The following is a 26498-nucleotide window of genomic DNA, read 5'->3' on the forward strand; positions in this document are numbered from 1 at the left end:
TTATTTAAGTTACTAACAGGTGGTAGACTGGACTGATGTAACATGCGTAATATTTTGTTATAAATCAATTTTATGCTGTATTACTAAAAATGGTAAAAGGAAATATTTAATGCAAAATTTAAAAAGTTTGTTTTAAAAAACAGCCTGATTGCACTAATTCGTGGAAGGTCTTATGTTTGGAAATATGCAAATGAGTCAAAAGAAAGTTTGCAAAACTAAGGTAATTTGTGTCTAGATTGATGACTGCACCCAAAATGAATCTTGGCTGGTACGTTTCTCTACCGGACCATCAAAGCTCTTTTCTTGGTATGTTCAGATTTGTGTCGAGGGGCGAAAAAAATCCAACATCATTGTTCACTTCCAGAAATTGTTGTATAGTGACCATAATACCTGGCTGATCTTCCTTTAGTTCCTAATGGGACTGTTTATAGTGTTCCGACCAATGCTTCAATTCAGACGAGGTCATTTGGTGGTCTCCAGGGGCGAAGCAAGAGACGAGCCTTGTCCATATGCTCAGTTGCTGGCTGGATAAATGTTCTGGCACATCAGGCAGCTCAAGCATATTTCCTAGTTAATTGTGATAATGTTGAACAAATGTTAACCATTTCTAGCAAAAAAAGTTCAGAAATGTGAATTTATTATAAATATTAATTTACAATTGTGTTGCTCAAACTGCTATCCATTTCCATATTACATTTATCCAAAGAAAAGTATACTTTGAAGACAGCGATTAAACATAGAACTGCAGTTTTCACTGAAACCAACAGCATTAGAATGAACTGAAATTTTATTGTTTGACTTCAGAGGAATATTTTGACTTGTAAAATTTAAAACAGAATTATAGGAGCTTCAGAAAGAAAGAAAATGAAAATACAGTCTCTCTTCACAAATTTAGGTAGGTGGCCCTATTACAAAGTTAAACCATTTGCAGATTTTAATTCTTTAGACAATATGTCCAATCAAAAAAAAATAATTTTGTACAGTTTAACTGTTAAGTTTTAAATGATGCTTTGCAGTGGTCAAACATCTAAATATTATTGTATCCATATATAAAGTGGGAATGTATCAAGTATAGTACTATGAAAGTGCAAATAGTAACATTTCTGTCGAGATAAATCAAGGTTAACAGTTGGCTTTAATATTATAAAATTCCCATTGCCTTAAAAAATAGTTCTGCAAGTTTTTTCTGATTTTCAAATTAATCCAAGACACTTAAAATTTGTAACAGAATATACAATTCTGAATCTGAATGACCTTGTGACCATGCACAGCCAACATTACACAGAATGGACCATGGTTCAAATTTCACAAATAAACAATGGTTTTACAAAAACAAAACCCCACAAAACTACTAACTTCATATACAACACCCTTACATATCTCAACTTTGCAGTACATATTCAATGCCATGTAAAACATATCTTTTTTATTTCCAATATCAAACTGAAATTACTTCAATACAATACTACGTTGTCACACACTGACTCAAGGTAAAACCAAACTGTAAGAGAAACATCTCAAACTTAAATCAGTTACATATCTTGGGCTTTGCATGGTTTTTATTTGTTGAGCTCCAAATTTTAAAAACTGAATTAAATTCTTCAAGTTAAAAAAGCAACTTGGTTTAAAGCATGATGGTTTTAAAAATAAAAACTTTTCTAATAAAAATTAGCACAATTAGTTTATTCCAAATTTAGTGTTGGGAAAGCTTGATTCTTCTTGAACATCAACCAAATTTTAATATTCTATGAAACTTGCCGCTACAATATTCCACAGAACACTATTCAATATTTGAATCAAAATTGTCCTCCCAAAATACAATTGGCAACAATCAAGCTAAAGTAATTTCAGAGTCATACTTGTGTTGGTCTGATCTTAAAGTGGTAGTCTGATGATTCAAAAATGTGTGGCAACCAACCATGTGGATTAGGCAAAGGCACAATGATGGACTGACTGAGTAGGCCAGACATTGATTGATTGTTGTGGCTTTCATGTCATTTTTATTTATTTTTTGCCTATGAGGGATGGCTTTGCATTTTAGAAATCTTAGGCCTATATTTCAAGTCTTAAGACCAGTGGCACTGACAGTGCTTTTAATAGAATACTTGTTTATAGTGAGGAAAGACTCTACGATTGCACTTACAATAAAGTGTCTGTGGAGTTCAAACGCAGTGCGCCTGTTAATATCCACTTCTGAACCTTTTTAAATAAACTGTTTTAAAACAGCAACCACTTAACAAATCAAAGCACAAGCTACATTTCTGCAGCAACAATGCTACTTGAGTTCCAATTTGCATCTTTTCCACAAAAAGATGCCACCTCCAGGAGATGACTCCAAAGAATTGATTAGTTCAGACTAGTGCAGGCACAAGCTGAATGTAATAAAGTTAGATTAACTTGGTTTCAACTGCTTAAGTTTTGGCACCACATTTCACATCTAGTAGGCAGTGCTTACTTTCTTTTGTAATCAGTTTAGAAGTACTCCAGCAGGCTCCCTATAGTATATTTCTCAGTGATACCTATACTACAGGATAAGATAGCCTCACTTTCATTTTTCTGTCATCAGTAATTTTACTTTAGTTTTGATCCATTACAATCGCTAGTTGATAAGTACAATAAGTTAAAAACCAAGGATCTAAAATATTTATGTTCTTCTTTGAATACTCAGGGACTGGTGCTAGACTGATAACTAACTGAAACTGCCTTTTGAGGGCTCAAAACTATGGACTCCCTGTATCATTGATGGGTTGTTCAGCCTCCTACACGGTGTGTCAGATTAGGATTGATGCTGATCTAAGCTAAAGGGACACAACATAAGTGACTGCAACAGATATCTACACTGTTGCATTTACACCAAATGAATTTGTTCTTCCCATTCATTTGACGTGTTATTCTGCTGGGAGTCATCACCCGAAAGTATTACACTTCTGTTGTCACTCACACCTGGCGTTTCTGCTTGTGGTTCAGGCTTTGTAGCACCAATACCTTCCGAAACTTCATCAACTTGGGTTCCTCTACCTTCATTCATGACTGCAGCTTGAAACAGTGCATGATCCTCGTGAAGGCTATGTAACATCTCCTCAAGTCTACTTGATCCTTGTTCCTCTGTACTGCCGAGTTGATGTGAGTTTATGTCAGGTTCAGAAGATGCTGAAGGGATTAATGCAATGCTCTGAGGATTCATGTCATGGAACCATGCCATGATATTACCAAGGAGATTTGCATTCATGGCAGGGTCTGCATCCGCACATTCATGACCTTCAGGGGATGAAAAAAATCTACTTTGTACAGTGAAAGGCTGAGAGCTACTAAACTTGCTAGGATAGGGATCACCATTACCCAATCTTATCAAGCTATCTTCCAAATCCATTAGTTGAGAGTTGCTCAAAGCTCTGGAACTGTCCGCGCTTCTCTGGGTTGCATCGAGCCTTGAAGGCAAAGACGTACCAATGGCCCCTAAAGACAGCTCATTGTTAAGGAACTCTTGTGGCTCACCACCCACTGCAAGTGCAGATTCTTGCAAAGACAGCTGGATAGCTAGCAGGATATTTGGGTCATCGTCATCAAGGGAGCTCAAAGCCTAAGAAAAAGGAAACAATTGTATTATCGCATTGCCAAGGCTTCACCAACAGATTTCTTCTATATGTTCATATATGCGGTTTAAAATATATTTGAGCGGTCAGAGAAGAATCTCACCAGTACAGATCACCTAAACCACAGTATATGTTTTAATACATAATAAGCATAACAGGATTAGAGACACAGGAATATTTCAAGTTCAAATCTGTCCACAAGAACATAAGAAATAGGAGCAGGAGCAGACCATTCAGCCCTTAGAGCCTGCTCCACCATTGAATAAGTCATGGCTGATCTGATCGTAGCCTCAACTCCATATTCCACCTAGCTCCGATAACCTAAGTTTTGTAAATTGCAGATAAACTATTAATAAGTACATAGGACTGTGAGAAAAAGGGCTTTGTCCAAGGGTTCTTTTTGTCCAAAGTGGCAGGATAGCCTAATTTTAGACCTTTCTCTTTGCGGATGTACTGAAGTAATGATGCAAAGTACTGCATACATATGCCTCATACAACAAAACTACAATCCTTAGTTGACCATCAGGGAGATACCAAGTTACACCCACAGAGAACAAGATTATTTATTCAAGTTATAAAGTATCTTCCACCTGAGCTTATTTGTGCACGCCTTGTTGCAGAGCAGTCTTTGCAAAGAACTGGCGGCATATCACTATGATGATATAAGAACATAAGAACTAGGAGCAGGAGTAGGCCATCTGGCCCCTCGAGCCTGCTCCGCCATTCAACGAGATCATGTCTGATCTTTTGTGGACTCAGCTCCACTTTCCGGCCCGAACACCATAACCCTTAATCCCTTTATTCTTCAAAAAACTATCTATCTTTACCTTAAAAACATGTAATGAAGGAGCCTCAACTGTTTCACTGGGCAAGGAATTCCATAGATTCACAACCCTTTGGGTGAAGAAGTTCCTCCTAAACTCAGTCCTAAATCTACTTCCCCTTATTTTGAGGCTATGTCCCCTAGTTCTGCTTTCACCCGTCAGTGGAAACAACCTGCCCGCATCTATCCTATCTATTCCCTTCATAATTTTAAATGTTTCTATAAGATCCCCCCTCATCCTTCTAAATTCCAACGAGTACAGTCCCAGTCTACTCAACCTCTCCTCATAATCCAACCCCTTCAACTCTGGGATTAACCTAGTGAATCTCCTCTGCACACCCTCCAGTGCCAGTACGTCCTTTCTCAAGTAAGGAGACCAAAACTGAACACAATACTCCAGGTGTGGCCTCACTAACACCTTATACAATTGCAACATAACCTCCCTAGTCTTAAACTCCATCCCTCTAGCAATGAAGGACAAAATTCCATTTGCCTTCTTAATCACCTGTTGCACCTGTAAACCAACCTTCTGTGACTCATGCACTAGCACACCCAAGTCTCTCTGCACAGCGGCATGCTTTAATATTTTATCGTTTAAATAATAATCCCGTTTGCTGTTATTCCTACCAAAATGGATAACCTCACATTTGTCAACATTGTATTCCATCTGCCAGACCCTAGCCCATTCACTTAACCTATCCAAATCCCTCTGCAGACTTCCAGTATCCTCTGCACTTTTCGCTTTACCACTCATCTTAGTGTCATCTGCAAACTTGGACACATTGCCCTTGGTCCCCAACTCCAAATCATCTATGTAAATTGTGAACAATTGTGGGCCCAACACGGATCCCTGAGGGACACCACTAGCTACTGATTGCCAACCAGAGAAACACCCATTAATCCCCACTCTTTGCTTTCTATTAATTAACCAATCCTCTATCCATGCTACTACTTTACCCTTAATGCCATGCATCTTTATCTTATGCAGCAACCTTTTGTGTGGCACCTTGTCAAAGGCTTTCTGGAAATCCAGATATACCACATCCATCGGCTCCCCGTTATCTACTGCACTGGTAATGTCCTCAAAAAATTCCACTAAATTAGTTAGGCATGAACTGCCCTTTATGAACCCATGCTGTGTCTGCCCAATGGGACAATTTCTATTCAGATGCCTCGCTATTTCTTCCTTGATGATAGATTCCAGCATCTTCCCTACTACCGAAGTTAAGCTCACTGGCCTATAATTTCCTGCTTTCTGCCTACCTCCTTTTTTAAACAGTGGTGTCACGTTTGCTAATTTCCAATCCACCGGGACCACCCCAGAGTCTAGTGAATGTCGGTAAATTATCACTAGTGCATCTGCAATTTCCCTAGCCATCTCTTTTAGCACTCTGGGATGCATTCCATCAGGGCCAGGAGGCTTGTCTACCTTTAGCCCCATTAGCTTGCCCATCACTACCTCCTTAGTGATAACAATCCTCTCAAGGTCCTCACCTGTCATAACCTCATTTCTATCAGTCGCTGGCATGTTATTTGTGTCTTCCACTGTGAAGACCGAACCAAAAAACCTGTTCAGTTCCTCAGCCATTTCCTCATTTCCCATTATTAAATCTCTCTTCTCATCCTCTAAAGGACCAATATTTACCTTAGCCACTCTTTTTTGTTTTATATATTTATAAAAACTTTTACTGTCTGTTTTTATATTCTGAGCAAGTTTACTCTCATACTCTATCTTACTCTTCTTTATAGCTTTTTTAGTAGCTTTCTGTTGCCCCCTAAAGATTTCCCAGTCCTCTAGTCTCCCACTAATCTTTGCCACTTTGTATGCTTTTTCCTTCAATTTGATACTCTCCCTTATTTCCTTAGATAGCCACGGTCGATTTTCCCTCTTTCTACCGTCCTTCCTTTTTGTTGTTATAAACCTTTGCTGAGCAATGTGAAAAATCGCGTGGAAGGTTCTCCACTGTTCCACCATAAAGTCTTAGCTCCCAGTCTACCTTAGCTGGTTCTTCTCTCATCCCCTTGTAATCTCCTTTGTTTAAACACAAAACACTAGTATTTGATTTTACTTCCTCACCCTCCATCTGTATTTTAAATTCCACCATGTGGCATTCAAAGAAATAGAAAGTGGTTATGGAGTGGTCAGTAAAAGTTAAACCTAAAGAAAATAAATCCACCATACCATTCCCCCCCCCCCCCACAACCTGTTGTTTTGATGCCTATGTTTTAGAAAACACAATCACAGAAACAAAATACATGCGGAAAAATGTTTTCAATGCAATCCCTCTTTGACAGCTTTTACTTTTGTTCTTCTGCTTAGGTTTCTGTTGTAAAGTCACATACCTAAATCTAGATTGCGAAAGGATTCAATGGGTTCTCATAATAGGTTAAAAAATGTTTTATTATGAGTCACTAAATATCTAACAGAATATTATAGAACATTATGTTAATAAAAACAAAATAAATACAACAGTGTAATAGATTTGTGTTTTTATCTTATTAAAACATACAGCAAAGCAAAGATGGTGGAAGGATAGAGGATTGCACCAAGAGAGGTACCTGCAAAGAGTCCTGATTCTCAGAATGACTGACAGGGGTATAGTCATGAAGTGAAGAGCTGTGCAGAATACTCATAGATGCTGAACTCACCATGGAAGTACCATGTCGCCTGCTGTTGCCTTCATGGGTATCTATAAATAAGTAACAAAACAAATATAATGGCTGCAGGACATTTAATTCCAGACTGAAAGGGAGTATGAAAGGTTGTGAATGAATATTGTTTACTTGGTGGAACAATTCATCAATGATTTGTATTGGCTCAAAATATGATTTTCCACAGCTGTCAAAATTGGCATAATTGAGATTTTTAGATATAATGCCGTTGAAAAGTCGTCTTGCCTAAAAGAAATATGGTTAAAAAGGACTAAACTACGTTCAGTCTATTTGCTGCAAGGACATCTTGTATCTTAATCTGAACTGAATATTCAGATTTTCTTCAACAACTCTTCAACTTAACTAAAACTGCTGGTAACTGCCAAAATAAGACATGGTTTCAAACTGGGTAGCATAGGCATTGTTTGCACAAATGTATACAGAAATGGTGAGTGTGGGGAAAATAATGAAAAACTTAAGGCGGCTTCACCAACAAGCATTTCCAGGATCAAAATAAAAACAGACGACTGTTGTTAGTTATTAAAAACTATTTTAATTCATTTAGGCTCGAGCAAGGTTCCAATAGTGCCTTTCAGAACCTTACCTATGCACCCAGTTTTTAACCTCAAATACATTAATCACTGGAAGTATTGGCATGTCTTCATCCATCAACCCCAAACATACTTCTGGACCATGTTGCGAGCTAAAGACTACAAATGTGGACCAAAATCATTTTCCCTATGCACAGGTAAGGAGTTAAAATCATCCTTTCCTTTCTTCAGGTCTCAAAGTACTAAATGCCAGTCCCTGGTTGATTCTGAACGGGTGATCACTGGTATTTCTGCTGCTCTGTAATAAGCTTCCATAAGAGAACGAACAGTTTTCAATCAGAATCTGTCCGATGTCTTATAAATCCTGAGATTTTGTGGGGGAATTTTGGAATGCATACGTAATGTATAAATGAGGTACGTTAAAAAAAAATCCTTTCCAATTCTATTCAGCACAGCTGCTGGCTCATACTATTTTACTGAACTGTTTAAGGATCGATCTAACATATTTCCTTAAGGGTACTAAAATCTGCCATTTTATACATTTTATGACAAATTCAGATAGTAACAGAAAATAACCTCAGCAAACTTTTGCATACGTAGTTGTAATATTGTTGTGTTTGTGAAAGTGACAAGAGGAACAGAAATGCAAGTTTGTATTTTAAAATTACTACACCCTTTTAGGTTTTTATTTTAACATGCAGAGACAACATTAATGCAAAGATGTAACCCCTTATATTTGAGTAGTTCAAATACTATAATATAATGCATGTTTCAATGCCATCATGTGCAAATTGAAGACTTCACAAATAATTGGCCCAGGAAGAATTTGCATTTTAAAATCAAAAACTAGTATGTACTGTAATTTGAGTTAATAAGGGTGTGAATATAATCAAACCAACGCTTTAATTTTAAATAAAGCATGAATAAGAATGCTTCAAGCATTCTGTGCACTGCCAAATAATATGCCTAGAACCCAAGCTCAGAGGAATATCCAGACCTGACGTCACTGTCTGTGTGGAGTTTGCACATTCTCCCAGTGTCTGCGTGGGTCCACCCCCACAACCTAATAAAATATGCAGGTAGGTGAATTGGCCACACTAAATTGCCACTTAATTGGGAAAAAAGAATTGGGTACTCTAAATTTATATAAAAAATAGCGATGAAGCGTCAGCAAGACTAGACCGAGATGATCTAAACTCAGTTTTAATATGGAATTTGTAGCCAGAGCGAAGTTTGCAATTCCATCATTCCAGCCTAGATTTGAACCCAGCTTCTACTGGTGACAGCTAAGTTCCAGTTCAGTAAACTACTTAACCGTCAATGCTGCTGCAGAATAAGTGTACACTTCAATTTTATTTTAAAATGTGTTTAACAGGTTCTAAGTTTTGAACAATAAGAATAGTTAGATTGTACTGTTACCTATTGTACTATCACTGGGATCTTCGGGGTCGGGCGTGTTACTGCGAAGGCTATGCATGTCTCGTCGCCGTTGTCTATGTCGCCGTCTGTACTGAAATTCAGCATATTCCTAAACACAGCAAATAATAGCATTTTTAGCAAAAACTGCAAGCAAATAAAAATTTATACCCTGTCAACATATGTTATTATAAACGAGAGTGTAATAATGCCCATGGAAACTTCTCATTCTACAATTATACCCATGTGTCAGTGGTGGCATAGTCGCACCTCTGTTTTGCACCTTAGAAATAGAGGGCTGAGGATGGGTAGGCCATTCAACCCTTTCAGCTTGCTCCGCCATTCAATATGATCATGACTGATCGGATTATGGTCTCAGCTCCACCTTCCTGTCTGCAGCCCACAACCCTCAACTCCTTTGTCTATCAAAAACTACATGTCTCAGCCTCCGCTGCTTTCTGGGAAAAGAAATTTCACAGACTAACGACTCAGAGAAAATAATTCTCTTCATCTCGGTCTCAAAAGATAGACTTCTTATGCTTAAACTATGACTCCCCCAAAAGAGGCAATATCCTCGTGGTAGCTACCCTGTCAATGCCTCTCAAGATCTTTTGTGTTTCAATAAGATCACTTCACATTCTTCTAAACTCTAAGGGCCCAATCTGTTCAAGCTTTCTCCATAGGATAAGTCCTTCATCCCAGGAATGAGTCGAGTAAGCCTTCTCTGAACTCTTAAGGCCGTTGTATCTTTTCCCAAATAAGGAGACCAAAACTATAGATGGAGTTTACCCCTGACAAGTGTGAGGTTGTCCATTTTGGAAGGACAAATATGAATGCGGAATACAGGGTTAATGGTAGGGTTCTTGGCAATGTGGAGGAGCAGAGAGATCTTGGGGTCTATGTTCATAGATCTTTGAAAGTTGCCACTCAAGTGGATAGAGCTGTGAAGAAGGCCTATGGTGTGCTAGCGTTCATTAGCAGAGGGACTGAATTTAAGAGTCGTGAGGTGATGATGCAGCTGTACAAAACCTTGGTCAGGCCACATTTGGAGTACTGTGTGCAGTTCTGGTCACCTCATTTTAGGAAGGATGTGGAAGCTTTGGAAAAGGTGCAAAGGAGATTTACCAGGATATTGCCTAGAATGGAGAGTAGGTCTTACGAGGAAAGGTTGAGGGTGCTAGGCCTTTTCTCATTAGAACGGAGAAGGATGAGGGGTGACTTGATAGAGGTTTATAAGATGATCAGGGGAATAGATAGAGTAGACAGTCAGAGACTTTTTCCCCGGGTGGAACACACCATTACAAGGGGACATAAATTTAAGATAAATGGTGGAAGATATAGGGGGGATGTCAGAGGTAGGTTCTTTACCCAGAGGGTAGTGGGGGCATGGAATGCACTGCCTGTGGAAGTAGTTGAGTCGGAAACGTTAGGGACCTTCAAGCGGCTATTGGATAGGTACATGGATTAGGGTAGAACAATGGAGTGTAGATTAATTTCTTCTTAAGGACAGCACGGTAGCATTGTGGATAGCACAATTGCTTCACAGCTCCAGGGTCCCAAGTTCGATTTCGACTTGGGTCACTGTCTGTTTGGAGTCTACACATCCTCCCCGTGTGTGCGTGGGTTTCCTCCGGGTGTTCCGGTTTCCTCCCACAGTCCAAAGATGTGCAGGTTGGGTGGATTGGCCATGATAAATTGCCCTTAGTGTCTAAAATTCTATGATTAACCTAGGATAAAAGTTCGGCACAATATCGTGGGCCGAAGGGCCTGTTCTGTGCTGTATTTCTCTCTCTCTCTCTGTATACAGTACTCCATACGTGGCCTCAATAAGGCCCTATTCTGCTGCAAAAAACTTCCCTGTTATATTTCATTCCTTTTGCAATAAATGCCAACATTGCACTTGCCTTGCTAATCATTTGCTGTTTCTGCATACTAATATTATGTGATTCCTGTACCAGGACACCCAAGTCTTTCTATACCACCGAGATCTGCAATGTTTCCCCATTTAAATAGTATACTACTTTTCTATTTTTCCTGTACGGAATCTTCGATGTTAAAGCAGCACGGTGGTACAATGGTTAGCACTGCTGCCTCACAGTGCCAGGGACCCGGATTCAATTCCGGTCTCGGGTTACTGTCTGTGTGGAGTTTGCACGTTCTCCCTGTGTCTGTGTGGTATTCTCCGGCTGCTCCAGTTTTATAACATTAATATAACCGTTTTATTGTCACAAGTAGGCTTACATTAACACTGCAATGAAGTTACTTGAAAAGCTCCTAGTCACCAGATTCCGGCGCCTGTTCGGGTACATGGAGGGAGAATTCAGAATTCTCAGCTGGTATGGAAATTGAACCCGCGCTGCTAGCCTTGTTCTGAATCACAAACCAGCTGACTAGCCCACTGAGCCTCTCCCACAGTACAATGATGTGCAGGTTAGGTGGAACGGCCAAGCTAAATTGCCCCTTAGTGTCCAAAAGGTTCGGTGGGGTGACTGTGTTATGGGGATAGGGTGGGGCACTGGCCTAGGTAGGGTACTCTTTCCCAATTAACTTTTTTTTCTATTATGGGGCAATTTAGTGTGGCCAATCCACCTACCCTGCACATCTTTGGGTAGTGGGGGTGAAACCCACGCAAACACAGGGAGAATGTGCAAACTCCACATGGACAGTGACCCAGAGCCGGGATCAAACCTGGGATCTCGGCGCCATGAGGCTGCAGTGCAAACCACTGCGCCACCGTGTTGCCTCAGTATGGTTCTCTTTCCAAGGGTCGGCGTATGTATTACTACTTAACTATAAACCATGGCATGAATTGGGCAGCATGGTAGCATAGTGGTTAGCACAGTTGCTTCACAGCTCCAGGGTCCCAGGTTCAATTCCCAGCTTGGGTCACTGTGCGGAGTCGGCACGTTCTCCCACTGTCTGCCTGGGTTTCCTCCGGGTGCTCCGGTTTCCTCCCACAGTCCAAAGATGTGCGGGTTAGGTGGATTGGGCATGCTAAATTGCCCATAGTGTCCAAAAAGGTTAAGTGGGGGTTACTGAGTTACGGGGATAGGGTAGAGATGTGGGCTCGAGTAGGGTGCTCTTTGTAAGGGCCAATGCAGAGTCGATGGGCCGAATGGCCTCCTTCTGCACTGTAGATTCTATGAAATCTATGAATCTGCCCTGCCAAGGCAGGGGAGCTGAGGGAACCAGAACAGCTGCCAGGATTCTCACCGGTTTTCCCATTAGAAATTACACAAATTTGGGGAGAATTCCGCACAATATAATTTGGGGAGAATTCTGCACAATATAGAATCAAAGTATATCATATAAAATTAAGGACTGAAGACGTGGTTTGAAAATGGTAATGAAATTATTTCTGCATATCCTGGTATTCATTCCCCACCTTAAAAACTTGCTTTACTAAAAATCACAGCTGGAATTCTCAGATTCTTCGCTGGCGGCGGGTTCTTTGGTCTGGCCAACAGTATACCCCTGCCCGTGGGTTTCCTGGTGGCGTGGGGGTGACTTCAATAGAAAATCCTGTTGACAACGGCAGAAGCAGAGAATCCTACCACCAGCGAACTGCGTGCCGCCTCCCGCTACCGAGAAACGTGCGGCTGGGAGGCCAGAAAATCCTGCCCCCACATGTGGTCAATGTTAAGGCCAATTATAACACCCACTCTTTTGTGATCAGCTTGATTGTACTCAATCAGTGGAGAGAGAGAGAAACAGAGTTAACATTTCAAGTCTGTGTGACTCCTCTTCAGAGCTCAGGAAAGGTAGAAATGTGATGGGATTTATATTGCTGAAGAGAGGGTGTGGAGCAGGTGAGGCAAAACAGAAGGCCAGGGACAGGCAGGAGCTCAGGAGAGATTGGACAACGGTGTAATGGACACAAGACAAAGGAGGTGGCAATGATAGATTAAAGACTAAGGGAGGTGATGATAGTGGCATAAAAGTCAGATAGCAAAATGTGCTAACAGAACAAGGGCCACTGCTCTCTGAAAGCAAAATATTGAAACAAGTTAAAGACTGGCCCCCATGGGGCGGGTTATTGGGAAAAAATATCAAAACGGAGGACAGAATTCATGGTCTAAAGTTGTTGAACTCAATGTTTTTAAATAAAATTCCAATTAAGGGGCAATTTAGCATGACCAATCCACCTCTACTGCACATCTTTGGGTTGTGGAGGTGAAACCCGCGCAGACAGGGGGAGAATGTGCAAACTTTGCAAGGAAGTGACCTGGGGCCGGGATCGAAACTGGGTCCTTGGCGCTGTAGGCAGCAGTGCTAACCACTGCGCCACCTCCATTGAACTCAATGTTAAATCCAGAAGGCTGTAAAGTTCTTAATCAGAAGATGAGGTGCTGTTCCTCCATCTTTTTTGGGCTTCATTAGAACATTGTAGCAGGAGGTGGTCAGAAGTATGGGCATGAAAGAGAGGTGAATTGAAGTGGCAAGCGACAGGGAGGTTGGTGTCATGATTGTGGACTGAACAAAGGTGTCCCACAAAGTGGTTACCCAGTTTGAATTTAGTTTCTCTAATGACTGCATTGTGAGCAGTGAATGCAGTAGACTAAATTGAAAGAAGGGCCATTGAATCACTGCTTCATCTGTAAGGAATGTTTGGGGCCTTGGGACAGTGAGGAGGTAAACAGACAAGTATTACACATCTTACTATTGCATGGGAAGATGCCGTGGGAAGGGTCCGAGGTATCAGGGGTGATAAAGGAGTGGATCAGGGTATCACGGAGGGAATGGTCCATACGGAATGCTGGCAGGGGAGGTGTTTGGTGGTGGCATCATGTTGGAGTTGGAGAAAATGACGGAGAATGATCCTTTGATTGTGGAGGTTGATAGGATGAAAAGAGAGACAATCTATCCCGAGTTCCCACCTATCCCATACCTTCTATTTTGCTCTACCTCCCTTCTTCAACAGTCTAAAGCCATCACGTTTCCACCTATTTTCAGCTCTAAAGAGTCATGTGGACTCAAACTCTTTCTCTCCACAGATGCTGCCAGACCGGTTGAGCTATGCCAGCATTTTTCTATTTTTATTGAGCACAATATAGCTAACTGTACTTTACACGTACATTTACCTATCAGCAATCAGTGTGTACTTTGCAGTTTCTTTCACCAAAGTTTAGAATTCTGGCAGAAATTTGCCAGACAGAGCACATCTACTTGTGGTTATCTCAAACAGATGCAACATAACTAAAATCAAAGGTTGGAATAGAAGTCACTTAAAGGAGCTTTCCTGTACAATTAATGCAGCCTAAAGAGGCTTTTTAAATATAAGTTATAAAAACCCTTACCTGCAGGCCTTCTACGTCTTGTCCTCCATACCTGCAGGCCGTTTTGCATAAAAAAATAAAAAGTAAAAAAAAAAATTATTTTTAATGTAGCACACCCGCAAAAGGTTGGCACCTGGCAAATGTGGTCTTCCAGGGTTGGGCACAGAGACAGAAAGAAGTAGTGAACCTACTGTGTCTGTCTCTAAACCAAGCTCTGCTTCTAGAAATTGGGTCAGGCTGCAGAAATGGTGCATTGAAGCGGACAAGCCTGGCACAGAGAGAAGTGTTCATTTTAGTTAATGCAAGGTAAAACAAAATATTGCATTTTTAATTAATAATTGTTAGCAGCAGAATTGGTGGCACCATTCACTGTCATCACCCATTCAGGATAGCTCCTTTAAATAAAGGTTCTCCTATAAACTCTGCACTGAAAGGGCTATGTAATATAACCGCAAGCAGTGTATACCTACCTCCGGTGATGCAAAACCTAAATATTCCCAATCCCAGGTTCCACCAGCAAAACTGTAACAAACAATTCAAAATTCTGTCAATATGATAGTGGCAGTTACTTGATGTTAATTGAGTTACATGGGTAGCCAATAATAGTTTTTGAACTAATGACCAACATCTGTAATTCATTAAATTGTTTTAAAGTAAAACAATTATTCTATTGTGCTAATTCGTTGTGAAGGGGCGCACCACAAAGTACAATTCAGGACTAGGTAAAATGTAAAAATAAGAAGCACAAATAAGAAGCACTTGACAGAATTGGGCTATGTTTAAACTTCAACGGAATATTTTTCCATTATTAAGTTACTTAAATTGAGAGGTGACTGAAAATGCAAGTCAAAAATATCTTTAACTCTTTCCAGTTTTGTCAAATATTCTAATTTTTTTTTCAGATTGAGTCCAAAATACAATCTTCAATCATAAGCAGAAAATGGGCAAAAATTGTATCTATATTTATCACTATTTACTGGTGGTTTGGTGTAAGCAGCATGTATGGCTATGCACTAGTAATTATTCTGCACATCTGAGCCTGTTTATAGTTTCTGCAGAAAGGAAGAAAGAATGCCTTTTTGCTAAATGCCCCTTCTGTTTAGATGAGATTTCAGTTTTATAAATTTCTCAGCAAAAAACAAAAACATGGCAGCTTCAACCCACACAACAGACACCATGAGTGGGATTCCGCTTTGAGGAAGTTTGAGGAAGAGTAAGGTGTTAGAAATACCCATCTGAAACAAATACTCTTTTTCTCTTTTACTTATTTTTTTTACCCCTTTTTCTCTAATATGAATAAGTAGTTTGTAAGAATTACAAACCTGATGATTGTAATTATTGGGCAGCCAAGGGCCAAATCCTTTGGGTATTTTTCTGCGAACTATTGGTGAATTCAATTGTGTTTCAACTCCGGGTCAGGCGGGATTGGAATTGACCGCGCACTAGCCCAAGCTGCCGTAACATTGCACCGCTCTCAGTTGGGGAACCCACAGCAGAGATCGCTGTCAGCGGGACTGGAAGATACCGCCAGTGGGAATGGCCAGAAAATTCTGCCCCATGGTTTCCTGTTTTATTTTTCTTAATAGTAAAATATCAACAGTACATGGATTTGCCCACATCCATGAAATGGATGGTCAATAAAATGATTAACATTAATTAATTGTATTTTAATGGCAAGACAACGTGACAAGAAAACATGGGATTGAGCTAAAGTTTATCTTTATGCCGACCCAAATACAGAAATTGCATATTTTTTAGACATAATACAAATGCAATTGCACTAATGATTCTGATATGCACCATTTTCATCACTAAGGGTATATTTTCCTCATGTTAAAGTATCCTTCTACTAAATTACTATAAACCTGCACACAAGTGAAGATTGTCATTAAATTAAATGGCTTTACTTCAAAACAATTCATGATATCTTATCTGGTAGATCAAATTCTTCGGTAACGATATGGAAATATTAACATATTACAGGATGTGTACCTGCGTCTCTGTACTTCTGGCGAGTCTGCTGGGGCAACACCACGGGCCACTGAAGCCAGGAACTCCTGTCTTTTCTGTTGCACAAGACATGCTGCTCGGATGATTTTATGGCGAGGAGTGCGGAGGTAAGGTCGGTTTACTTTCTGAGCCAGATCCTCAGTTACCATCTCTAGGTCTGTCTGTTTAATAGAGTGGAAGCAAATTATATCACTTTACAAGATCACCAAAAATGCAACTTGTTGGGCACAAGGTGATATGGTGGGTGAAAACCTAGCTTCATTCGGGGCTGGTTTAACACAGTAGGCTAAACAGCCAGCTTGTAATGCAGAACAAGGCCAGCAGCGTGGGTTCAATTCCCGTACCGGCTTCCCCGAACAGGCGCCAGAATGCGGTGACTAGGGGCTTTTCACAGTAACTTCATTGAAGCCTACTTGTGACAATAAATGATTATTATTATTATTTGCTTTTGTACCTTGGGATTTGAGTTTAGATGGCAGGAATTCAAATGTATCCTGAACAATGAAAATGTAAGAATGAAATGGCTTTATACATCATTGGGATTCTTACTAATGAGTCTATCACTAAATGAGACACAATTTCAGTAATTATTTTGTGCAGCCATAACTATCATAATGGTCTGTGTTTTACATATAAGGTTCAAAGCAGAGAAAAAAATTCAAAACTTCAATTCTCTCTCAAAGATGCAGTAACATAACACAGTAATCAGCTGAAAAAATACTACTCAAAACAGTCGGTGTTTAGACATTATTGATTTTGGTTCCCCACTCCACACTCAAAGCAACTAAAGGCCCTTCAAGTTATAAACATTCCCTTGGGTTAGAATCTTTTACAATTCCTCACCTTTGGATACCAAATCACCAGACAGATCTGGGCATTCATTGATTGTTTCTGTCCTTTCTTTGCTGCTACATCTAGAGACATTCCCATGTCCAAAGTCATGGGGATGGCACCAATATCAATCAGATATAACTCTTAAATGGTAGCTCTAATTATAACACTGTTATTAACTTTGAGTCTCTAGATATCCTGATTGTGACCAGAAATACCCAAGTATTAAAGAGCGGCAACATTCAAAAATCCAAATACAAAGGTACTTGTATTAAGTGAAATTGCTTCAGGCATGAATGGGAGGAAAGAACAGAGGGGAGGAGAAAAGGGATGTAGTTTCAGTGCGAGATTTACCACACCAACCAAAACATTAAAAATCTCTGCAACTACCCTGCAACCCCCCCTTTAAAAGCAGGTTCGTACACTAGGGCACAACATCACTGCGTAGCAGCTCCTCCGTTATTTAGTCCAGAACGGAATACCCTTTCAGAAGCCTAGTTATCACAACTTGGATATTCTGACATACCGATGTAAATCAGGTGGCCAGGAAGTTCTGTTCCATTGGTACGGAGTAACAGAATTCCTGAAAGCTCAATGCTTTTCTCTGCATGCCCACTTGCTGAAAATAATGATCTAATAAAGCGGAAAGAATTTCACTTCTGGCATTTTACAGCTCATTTGCACGCATAACTGCAGGTTTACTTCCTGGGAATTGGGAGATAGCTATATTTCAAGGCAGTGCACCACATCATGTCTGTAACCCAGAAAGGTTTCTGGAGATGAAGGACATCCTCTGGAGCCATGACTCATGGCATCTGTGCAGTTCCCCAGGACACAAGCTGAGCATTCGTATAATGAAGTCCATTTGTGTCTCAGAATAATGGTGAAGCATATAATTTGCATGTTGATTGAAAGCTGGAGATGTCGATCTGGGTTTTCGAAAATAATGGTTTGTGTTGAATGATTTCCTACTTTGCTTTGCTGAAACATATTCTGGAAGCACAAGTGAAGAGTTTCCTCATTGGTAGCAATTGATTAGCAAGAAGAATCAAATAAATTTACAGCACAAAGAGCTGTAACAACCTAGCCTGTTGCACCTGTCTTGGCTCGGGGAAAGATCAATCATGCTTTGTCCCTTTTGTTTCCTCCACAACTTGATTTCCTAGTTTTCATATCATCAGTAAATGTGGCTGCAATACAATTGGTTTCTTCATCCAAGTCATTAATATAGGTCATAAACAGTTCAGGTCCCAGCAATAGTTAGCCAACGTGAAAATGATCTATTTATCCTGAATCCGTTTCCTGTTTATTACCCAACCCTCTGTCCATACTAATAAAGGGTAAAGTTACCATAGTCCCAGATGACGATAGGCTGCTTTCTCCTTTGAGGGGAAGAACTGACTGGTGGTGATTTCTCCTGAGGATCACCACACCTCAGGCGAGGGGCAAGGTTGAGAAGATTGGCCTTCATGAATAACCATACGAACATATTACTTCTAGCACCAATGAGCTCTTACCGTGTGCAGTAACCTGTTTTATGCTTTTTTTCACATTTTAAATTTAGAGTACCCAATTCATTTTTTTCCAATTAAGGGGCAATTTAGTGTGGCTAATCCACCGAACCTCCACATCTTTTGAGTTGTGGGGGTGAGACCCACGCAGACATGGGGAGAATTTGCAAACTCCACAGTCAGTGACCCGGGGCCAGGAACGAACCCAGGTCCTCAGCAACACAGGCAGCAGAGCTAACCATTACACGTGTCACCCGTAGTAACCTTTAATGCGGTACCTTCCTAAACGCCTATTGAAAATTCAGGTAAACCACATCTACTAGTTACCCTTCACCACCCTGCTTGTTACATCATCAAACAACTCCAATAAATATGGGGAACAATATTTCCCTTTCACAAAACCATACCTGATGTTCTAAATGTCCTTCCTAATATTTTTCCATGATGGATGATAGGCTAACAGGCCTCCAATTTCCTACTTTATGTCTCCCTCCTTTCCAGCATCTAGAGAATTTTGGAAGACTGAAACAATGCATTCACTATCTCTGTAGCCATTTCTTTTAAGGTTGTAGGATGGAGGCCATCTTTAGTTGCTCTTTTTTAAAAAAACTTGTAAGAGCTTGCAACGTATGTTTCTATATATTTTACTGGTTTTCTTTCATAGTCTAATTTTTCCCTTTAAAAAAACAATAATCTACTGCTGGTTTTTAAAGTTTTCCCAATCTTCTGGCCCACCACTAATCTTTGCAGCATTGCATAGCTTTTCTAGTATCCAGGCCAGCATGTGTGCAGAACGTATCTCCAGTTGCAGCTCATGGAAGCTTGGATTTTGGAGCTGGAGCATCCGCAAGGCAGAGAGTATCCTCGATGGCACGTATAGAGAGGTGGTCACACTGCAGGCTAAGACTCCACAGGCAGGAAGTGAATGGGTGACCACCCATGGGAGATAGATCACTTGGTTGCATGGTGTACCGAAAACATCCTCTCTCTCTAAATGTTGGAAAGGCCAGGAACTGATCTTCGAATTCAGGAAGCGCAGCATGACACACACACTCCCGTCTGCATCAATGGCTCCAAAGTGGAGATGGTCGATAGCTTTAAGTTCATGGGGGTCACCATCACCAACAGTCTAGCCTGGTCCACTCACGTTCATGCAACAGTCAAGAAAGCCCAATAACGTCTCTACTTCCTATGGAAGCCAAATAAATTCTGCATGTCAGCATCGACTCTAGCATCTCAACTTCTGATTAGGCATGTTAGTCTTCTGGACTTAGCAAGGAGTTCTTCAGATTGTGAACTCTCTCCTCCACCTTCACCCCATTTTTATTTATTTTTCTTAAATTTAGAGTACCCATTTTTTTCCCCAATTAAGGGGAAATTTAGTGTGGCCAATCCACCTACAATACACAATCTTTTGGGTTGTGGGGGTGAAACCCACGCAGACATGGGGAGAATGTGCAAACTCCACATGGACAGTGATTCGGGGCCGGGATCGAACCTGGGTCCTTGGCGCTGTGAGGCAGCAATCCCGTTTTTATTTCTATCAACTTATTTTCATTTCTTCCATTTTATCTGTTTTTTTCCACACCATTATCCCCCCTCCCCCCACTCCACTTGGGCCATCTGTTCCTAGTTGCCCGTTGACACTGCTCAACTTTGTTCTGTCATTCACACATTCTAATCTTTTTACGTGTCACTATCAAGACCCTGCTGAGCCCATATCACTCCTATTTACATTCCTTTTGTCTTTCTGTCCACAACATCTTTGTCAATCTCCACCTATCGCTGGTCCTCTATCCAGCCTCACTGCTCCATGCACCCCCCCCCTCCCCAACAGTATAAATGACAATATTTCCAGTCCCCTTCAGCTTTGACAAAGAGTCATCCTGACTCAAAATGTTAGCCCCCTTCTCTCTCCAGACCTGTTGAGATTGTTCAGTGTTTTCTATTTCTGTTACTTAAGGAAGTTTCCTGAGAAATAGTAAATGTATTGGTGATCATCTTCCAAGATTCTATAGACTCTGGAACAGATTCTATGGATTGGAAGGTAGGTAATTTACATAGATATAGAATTTACAGTGCAGAAGGAGGCCATTCAGCCCATCGAGTCTGCACCTGCTCCTGGCAAGAGCACCCTACCCAAGGTTAACACCTCCACCCTATCCCCATAACCCAGTAACCCCACCCAACACGAAGGGCAATTTTGGACACTAAGGGCAATTTATCATGGCCAATCTACCTAACCTGCACATCTTTGGCTGTGGGAGGAAACCGGAGCACCCGGAGGAAACCCACGCAGACACGGGGAGGATGTGCAGACTCCGCACAGACAGTGACCCAAGCCGGAATCGAACCTGGGACCCTGGAGCTGTGAAGCAATTGTGCTATTCACAATGCTACCGTGCTGCCACGGTGATATAACGCCACTATTAAAAGGAGGTGGAGAGAAAACAGGGAATTATAGACCAGTCAATCTGACATTGGTAGTGGGGAAAATGCTAAGAGTCTATTATAAAAGATTTAATAACAGAGCACTTGGAAAGCAGTGGCAGGATTGGACAGAGTCGGCATGGATTTACTAAAGGGAAATTATGCTGGAAAAATTTATTCGAATTCTTCAAGGATGTAACTAGTAAATTTCATGAGGGGGAGCCAGTGAATGTAGTTTATTTGGATTTTCAGAAGGCTTGAGACAAGGTTCCATATGAGAGATTAATGTTTAAAATTAAAGTGCATGGATTGGGGGTATTGTATCGAGATGGATAGAAAACTGGTCGGCAGACAGGAAACAAAGAGTAGGAATTAACGGGTCTTTTTCAAATTGGTAGGCGGTGAGTAGTGGGGTACCGTTGGGATCTGTGGGGTTCCAACTATTCACAATTATTAATGATTTAGATGAGGGAACAAAATGTAATATCTCCAAATTTAGATAACACAAAGCTGGGTGGGAGGTTGAGCTGGGAGGAGGATGCGGAGATGCTTCAGTATAATTTGGACAAGTTGAGCGAGTAGGTAAATGCATTGCAAATACAGTATAATTTGGATAAAAGTGAAGTTATCCACTTGGTAGCAAGGCAGTTTATTATCTGAATGTTTATAGATTGGGAGAGGGGAATATAAATGAGTCCTGGGTGTCCTTGTACACCAGTTGTTTAAAGCATGCATGCAGGTGCAGCAGACAGTGAAAGCAAATTGTATGTTAGCCGTCATAGCAAGAGGACTTGAGCACAGGAGCAGGAATGTCTTGGGGGACTGACGTACGAGGAGAGATCAAGTCGGTTAGGATTATATTTGCTGGAGTTTAGATGAATGGGGGAGTATCTCATAGGCCCCCTATAAAATTCTAACAGGACTGGGCACAGAAGATGCAGGAAGGATGTTCCCAATGGCGGGGGAATCCAGACCCAGGGGGTCAAAGTCTAAGGATACGGGATAAAACATTCAGGAATCAAAGGAGGAGAAATTTCTTCACCCAGACAGTGGCACGCCTATGGAATTGTCCACCACAGAAAGTATTTGAGGCCAAAACGTCGCATGTTTTCAAGAATTAGTTAGATATAGCTCTTGGTGCTAAAGGGATCAAAGGATATGGGGAGGGAAAAGCGTTAACAGATTTCTGAGTTTGATGATCAGCCATGATCAAAATGATAAATGGAGCAGGTTCGAGGGGCCAAATGGCCTATTTCTGCCCCTGTTTTCAATGTTTTTTTTGGATTGATACCATCTTAACTTCCTTAGCTATGTACAGTGCATCCGTCTTGTAGAGTCTTTCTTTCTGTGTGGAACAAGTCTCACTTTAAATCAAATTTATTTATATTTTTGTGTTAAGAAAAGCTCGAACATAGTTTTAGTTTCATTCAGTTTTTTTTGAGAGCTGGAGGATCTCCCAGCAAAAAAAAGTCAGGTGTTGTGGATTTGACTTAATACCTGCATTTTTAATGAGGTTTACAACCCTTGAAGTGAAGAGCTGGATTACAAATGTGTTAACAGTTTTAGCGACAGGGAGCCAGTGACACAGAGGCAGAAGGAGAAACAGGAAAAGAAATCTAGACTCTATTTGTCAGAGAGAGAAGATAGGAGTTCTAAACTCTGATATGAAATCCTGCAAGGCTGCTGGGGAACAGATGTTAGGGAACTCAAACGAAAGGGAAAATGCTGGAAAATCTCAGCAAGTCTGGCAGCATCTGTAGGGAGATAAAGAAGCTAACGTTTCGAGTCCGATGACTCTTTGTCAAAGGGAACTCATATGGTGCTCTGCAGTTGAAGCAATAGTGAGTTTAGAGTGCAGTGTCGAGCAACAGGGAGAGAGATACTAACAGGGAAAAATACAATTTGTAAACTCTCAAATCAGACTGCAACTGGACCAGCCCAAGCAAGAAGATCAGTGTTAAGCTGGCAAATCTTCACTGGGTTTTCATGTCTGTGAGGGTATTTCTGGGATAAAAGGAATGGTGCGAGTTTGAATCATTTTCCTACATTTGTATTGAGATTTGTCAAACCATGTCATTTCGTGTAATATAGTTCATTTTTTTCAATAAATGTTTCATTCTTTACATTAAAGTTCATCTGTAAATTCAAATACTCTTAAATACTCTGCAACCTTCTTGGCAAAGACTATCATTCATACTCATTTACTTCTATTTATGCAATCAATTCATCGATCGTGTAGGAATGCTGTGTGCATTCGGATAAGAGTCTTGGCTGGCAGTTTTGTGAGATTTACTTTGTGCATCTGCTAAACCTCTTGTACTTACATTTCTGCAGTGTGCTGCAATTTACATTATCATCTCCTTCCACTGTCCTGGGTTGCTTTGTTCCAAACACAATCTCCCTTCTCTGCATCAACACACTTATAGCTACAAAGGAGAGCATGGAATCTTTGTCCTCTAGCTCACCTCTTACAACACTTTTAGCAATACCACTTGCTTGGATGCAGCTATAACATTGACATCTGGCCTTTTTAATTCCTCAGCATACAATCTTCTGCACCCCCCACCCACCACCATGGGCAAGCACTAATTAGTGTTGCTTAATACCTCAAGCCCACTGACAATAATTTAATGAGGTAACCTCAGAAATTATATGTCAACACTTTTCTATACTTGCAGTTGAGCTTCCCATCAATCACTAAGGCCAAAATGTTGTTCAGCTCGGACCTTCCAGCTGCACAGCTGTTCATAACCCTTATCCACAATTGTATTTTTTATATTATCTAGGCTTGATTAGAATACTCAAATCTATTCTTGTTCAGTCCAGATGAAATACGTACAGAAAACCAACTATCTTATAGCCTTCTATTGTATTTTATGACACCTCTGCAACTGACTTTAAAAAAAGGCCTTGAGCAGTATGGGTGAGCAGGGTGAATTAAGTACAAACCATCAAAACCTAGGAACAGCTTTTGACTTGTGTTCTGTAATGAGACAAATCAGTCAACTTATGTACATCATTCAAAAAATCTTTCCACATTTGTGTTAAGGTTTCCAGGTTAAAGTAATAAATCCCAAACGATTCAGATTGATTAACAATAACAAATGGAAGAGGTACTGTGGAACTCTACAGTTTGTATTAAGAAATATGAAGCCTCCTGTACTGCAAACATTGTACAAAGACTCTCATTTGAAAATAATTTCATGCAAATAATGTAGGATAATGAGCAGTGCCTCAAAGTCAACAGTACAAAATACGAAGTATGGAAAATGTAATAGTAGTCAACTCTCATACTACTGCATCACATTCAACTAGAATTGAAAGGAATCCAAAATTTTCAGACAGGCATGACCCGTTCTGCTCACTTTTCAATGTTCAATACTATTGTTTTAGATGGTAAATACAAAATACTTAACTTACACAGCCACTGAAGTTGAAATGTGCAGCAATTGGACTTTTTTTATTTATAAATTTAGAGTACCCAATTCATTTTTTCCAATTAAGGGGCAATTTAGCGTGGCCAATCCACCTAGCCTGCACATCTTTGGATTGTGGGGCGAAACCCACGCTAACACGGGGAGAATGTGCAAACACCACACCGACAGTGAGCCACAGCCAGGATGGAACCTTGGACCTCGGCGCCGTGAGGCAGTAGGGCTAACCCATTGCAATTGGATTTCTGAGCTGATAATCTCATTCTGCTTTAGGCCATGTATTCTTAAATTTACAGAGTCTCACAGGCAATTCACTTCACACTTGGCAAATGGTGCATAAGACCACTAACTTACAGGATCACACCACCTGCTGTAGTCTGCTTCTTTGTATACACTAACTACACCCTTTATCTGCTCACCAAGAGAAGAGCAAATGGGGCCCAGCAGCAAATTGCAAACCTTTCCCTCTCCCCACCGAGGGGAGAATATTGGCCTCTAATTAGCAATGAGAGAGATTGAGTGCGTGTGTGTGCAGGCGTGCGTGTCGGGTAAGAAAAAAAATATAAAGTGAATATTTCTCCTCACAGGTGCCCAGATGCACGCTCCAGAGGAAAATACTGGAACTCCTGTAAGGTTGATTCCCTTATTTCCTATTTATTTTACTTTGCCGTTATCATGTTTGACCCATGGGTATTTAATGGACATATACTTTTAAGCCAAGCAAAGAAAGTGAGGTACTCAAAAGTTGCAAAATAGTACACTGTGCTATGAAGATTTTGATTTTTAACGGAAGAACTCAGACTTTCTGGCACCCGAGAGATCAGAAGGACTTGGTTTGATTGGTTGGCTGGTGGCTAATGGATTGGCCACAGACCATACTTTGCCTGGCGACATATAGTGGTTGGGTCCTACCAAATGGAATGTTTTCAGACAACCCAGGAAGAGAAACAGAACTCTTTTGGGTACCAAGAGAAGAAGCTGTGAGTCCTCTCTCTCTTTCTCCAAAATGATTTCTTGCCTGCTGTTTCTGAATCTGCAGAGAAGTCTTGAGATCCTGATGAATTTACAGTGAAAACCATTACAGACTGAAAGCAAAGAACTCACCCAACTGAAGGCCTAGACAAAAATAATCAAACTGGAAGACATCCTTCTGAAACAAAGACTTTTATCCTTCCACCCCTGAGTTTACATAGAAACATACATAGAAAATAGAAGCAGGAGGAGATCATTCCCCATTTGAGCCTGCTCTGCCACTCATTATGATCATGGCTGATCATCAAGTTCAATATCCTGATCCCACCTTCCCCTATATCCCTTGATCCCTTTAGCCCCAAGAGCTATATCAAATTCCTTCGTGAAATTACACAACATTTTGGCCTCAACTACTTTCTGTGGTAGTGAATTCACAGATTCACCACTCTCTGGGTGAAGCAATTTCTCCTCATCTCAGTCCTTATCCTCAAACTATGACTGCTGGTTCTGGATTCCCTCACCATCGGGAACATTCTTTCTGAATCTACACTGTCTAATCCTATTTTTAAGGAACAATTCAGTGTGGCCAATCCACCTCCCTGCACATCTTGGGGTTTGTGGGGGTGAGATCCATGCAGACATGGGGAGAATGTGTAAACTCCACATGGACGGTGACCTGGGGCTGGGATCGAACCCAGGTCCTCGGCACCGTGTGGCAGCAGTGCTAACCACTGCGCCACCATGCTGCCCTTCGCGTGCTTACTTTCAGCGACTGATGCACGAGACACCAAAGTTTCGCTGAGTATCCATCTGTTTCAATTTACACCCATTCAAATAATAATCAGCCTTCAAATCTTTCCTACCGAAGTCGATAATTGCACATTTATCCACATTATACTGCATCTGCTATGCATATGCCGACTCACTGAGCCTGTCCAAATCCCACTGAAGCATCTCTGCATCCTCCACACGGCGCACTCTCCCACCCAACTTTGTGCT

At 40.8% G+C, this 26498-nt stretch overlaps 1 protein-coding gene across 6 annotated transcripts in view; it reads right to left on the reverse strand.

The window, feature by feature from the left end:
* Nucleotides 1–615: 615 nt before the first annotated feature.
* ankib1a (ankyrin repeat and IBR domain containing 1a) overlaps nt 616–26498 on the reverse strand; it is a 111117-nt gene continuing 85234 nt past the window's right edge. For 3 of the 6 annotated variants that reach the window (XM_038797904.1, XM_038797906.1, XM_038797905.1), the window contains exons 16-20: nt 16304–16482; nt 14782–14833; nt 9039–9147; nt 6976–7106; nt 616–3580 (exon numbers count right to left, since the gene is read on the reverse strand). In XM_038797904.1, coding sequence (XP_038653832.1) covers nt 2849–3580; nt 6976–7106; nt 9039–9147; nt 14782–14833; nt 16304–16482 — 1203 coding nt within the window. In that variant the 3' untranslated portion in view covers nt 616–2848. Of the gene's footprint in view, nt 3581–6975; nt 7107–9038; nt 9148–14332; nt 14364–14781; nt 14834–16303; nt 16483–26498 lie in introns of all 6 variants that reach the window. The other 3 variants (XM_038797910.1, XM_038797908.1, XM_038797909.1) reach the window with 3 other exon arrangements.

The sequence above is a fragment of the Scyliorhinus canicula genome, chromosome 5 (genome assembly GCF_902713615.1).
Source record: "Scyliorhinus canicula chromosome 5, sScyCan1.1, whole genome shotgun sequence".
Classification (NCBI taxonomy): domain Eukaryota; kingdom Metazoa; phylum Chordata; class Chondrichthyes; order Carcharhiniformes; family Scyliorhinidae; genus Scyliorhinus; species Scyliorhinus canicula.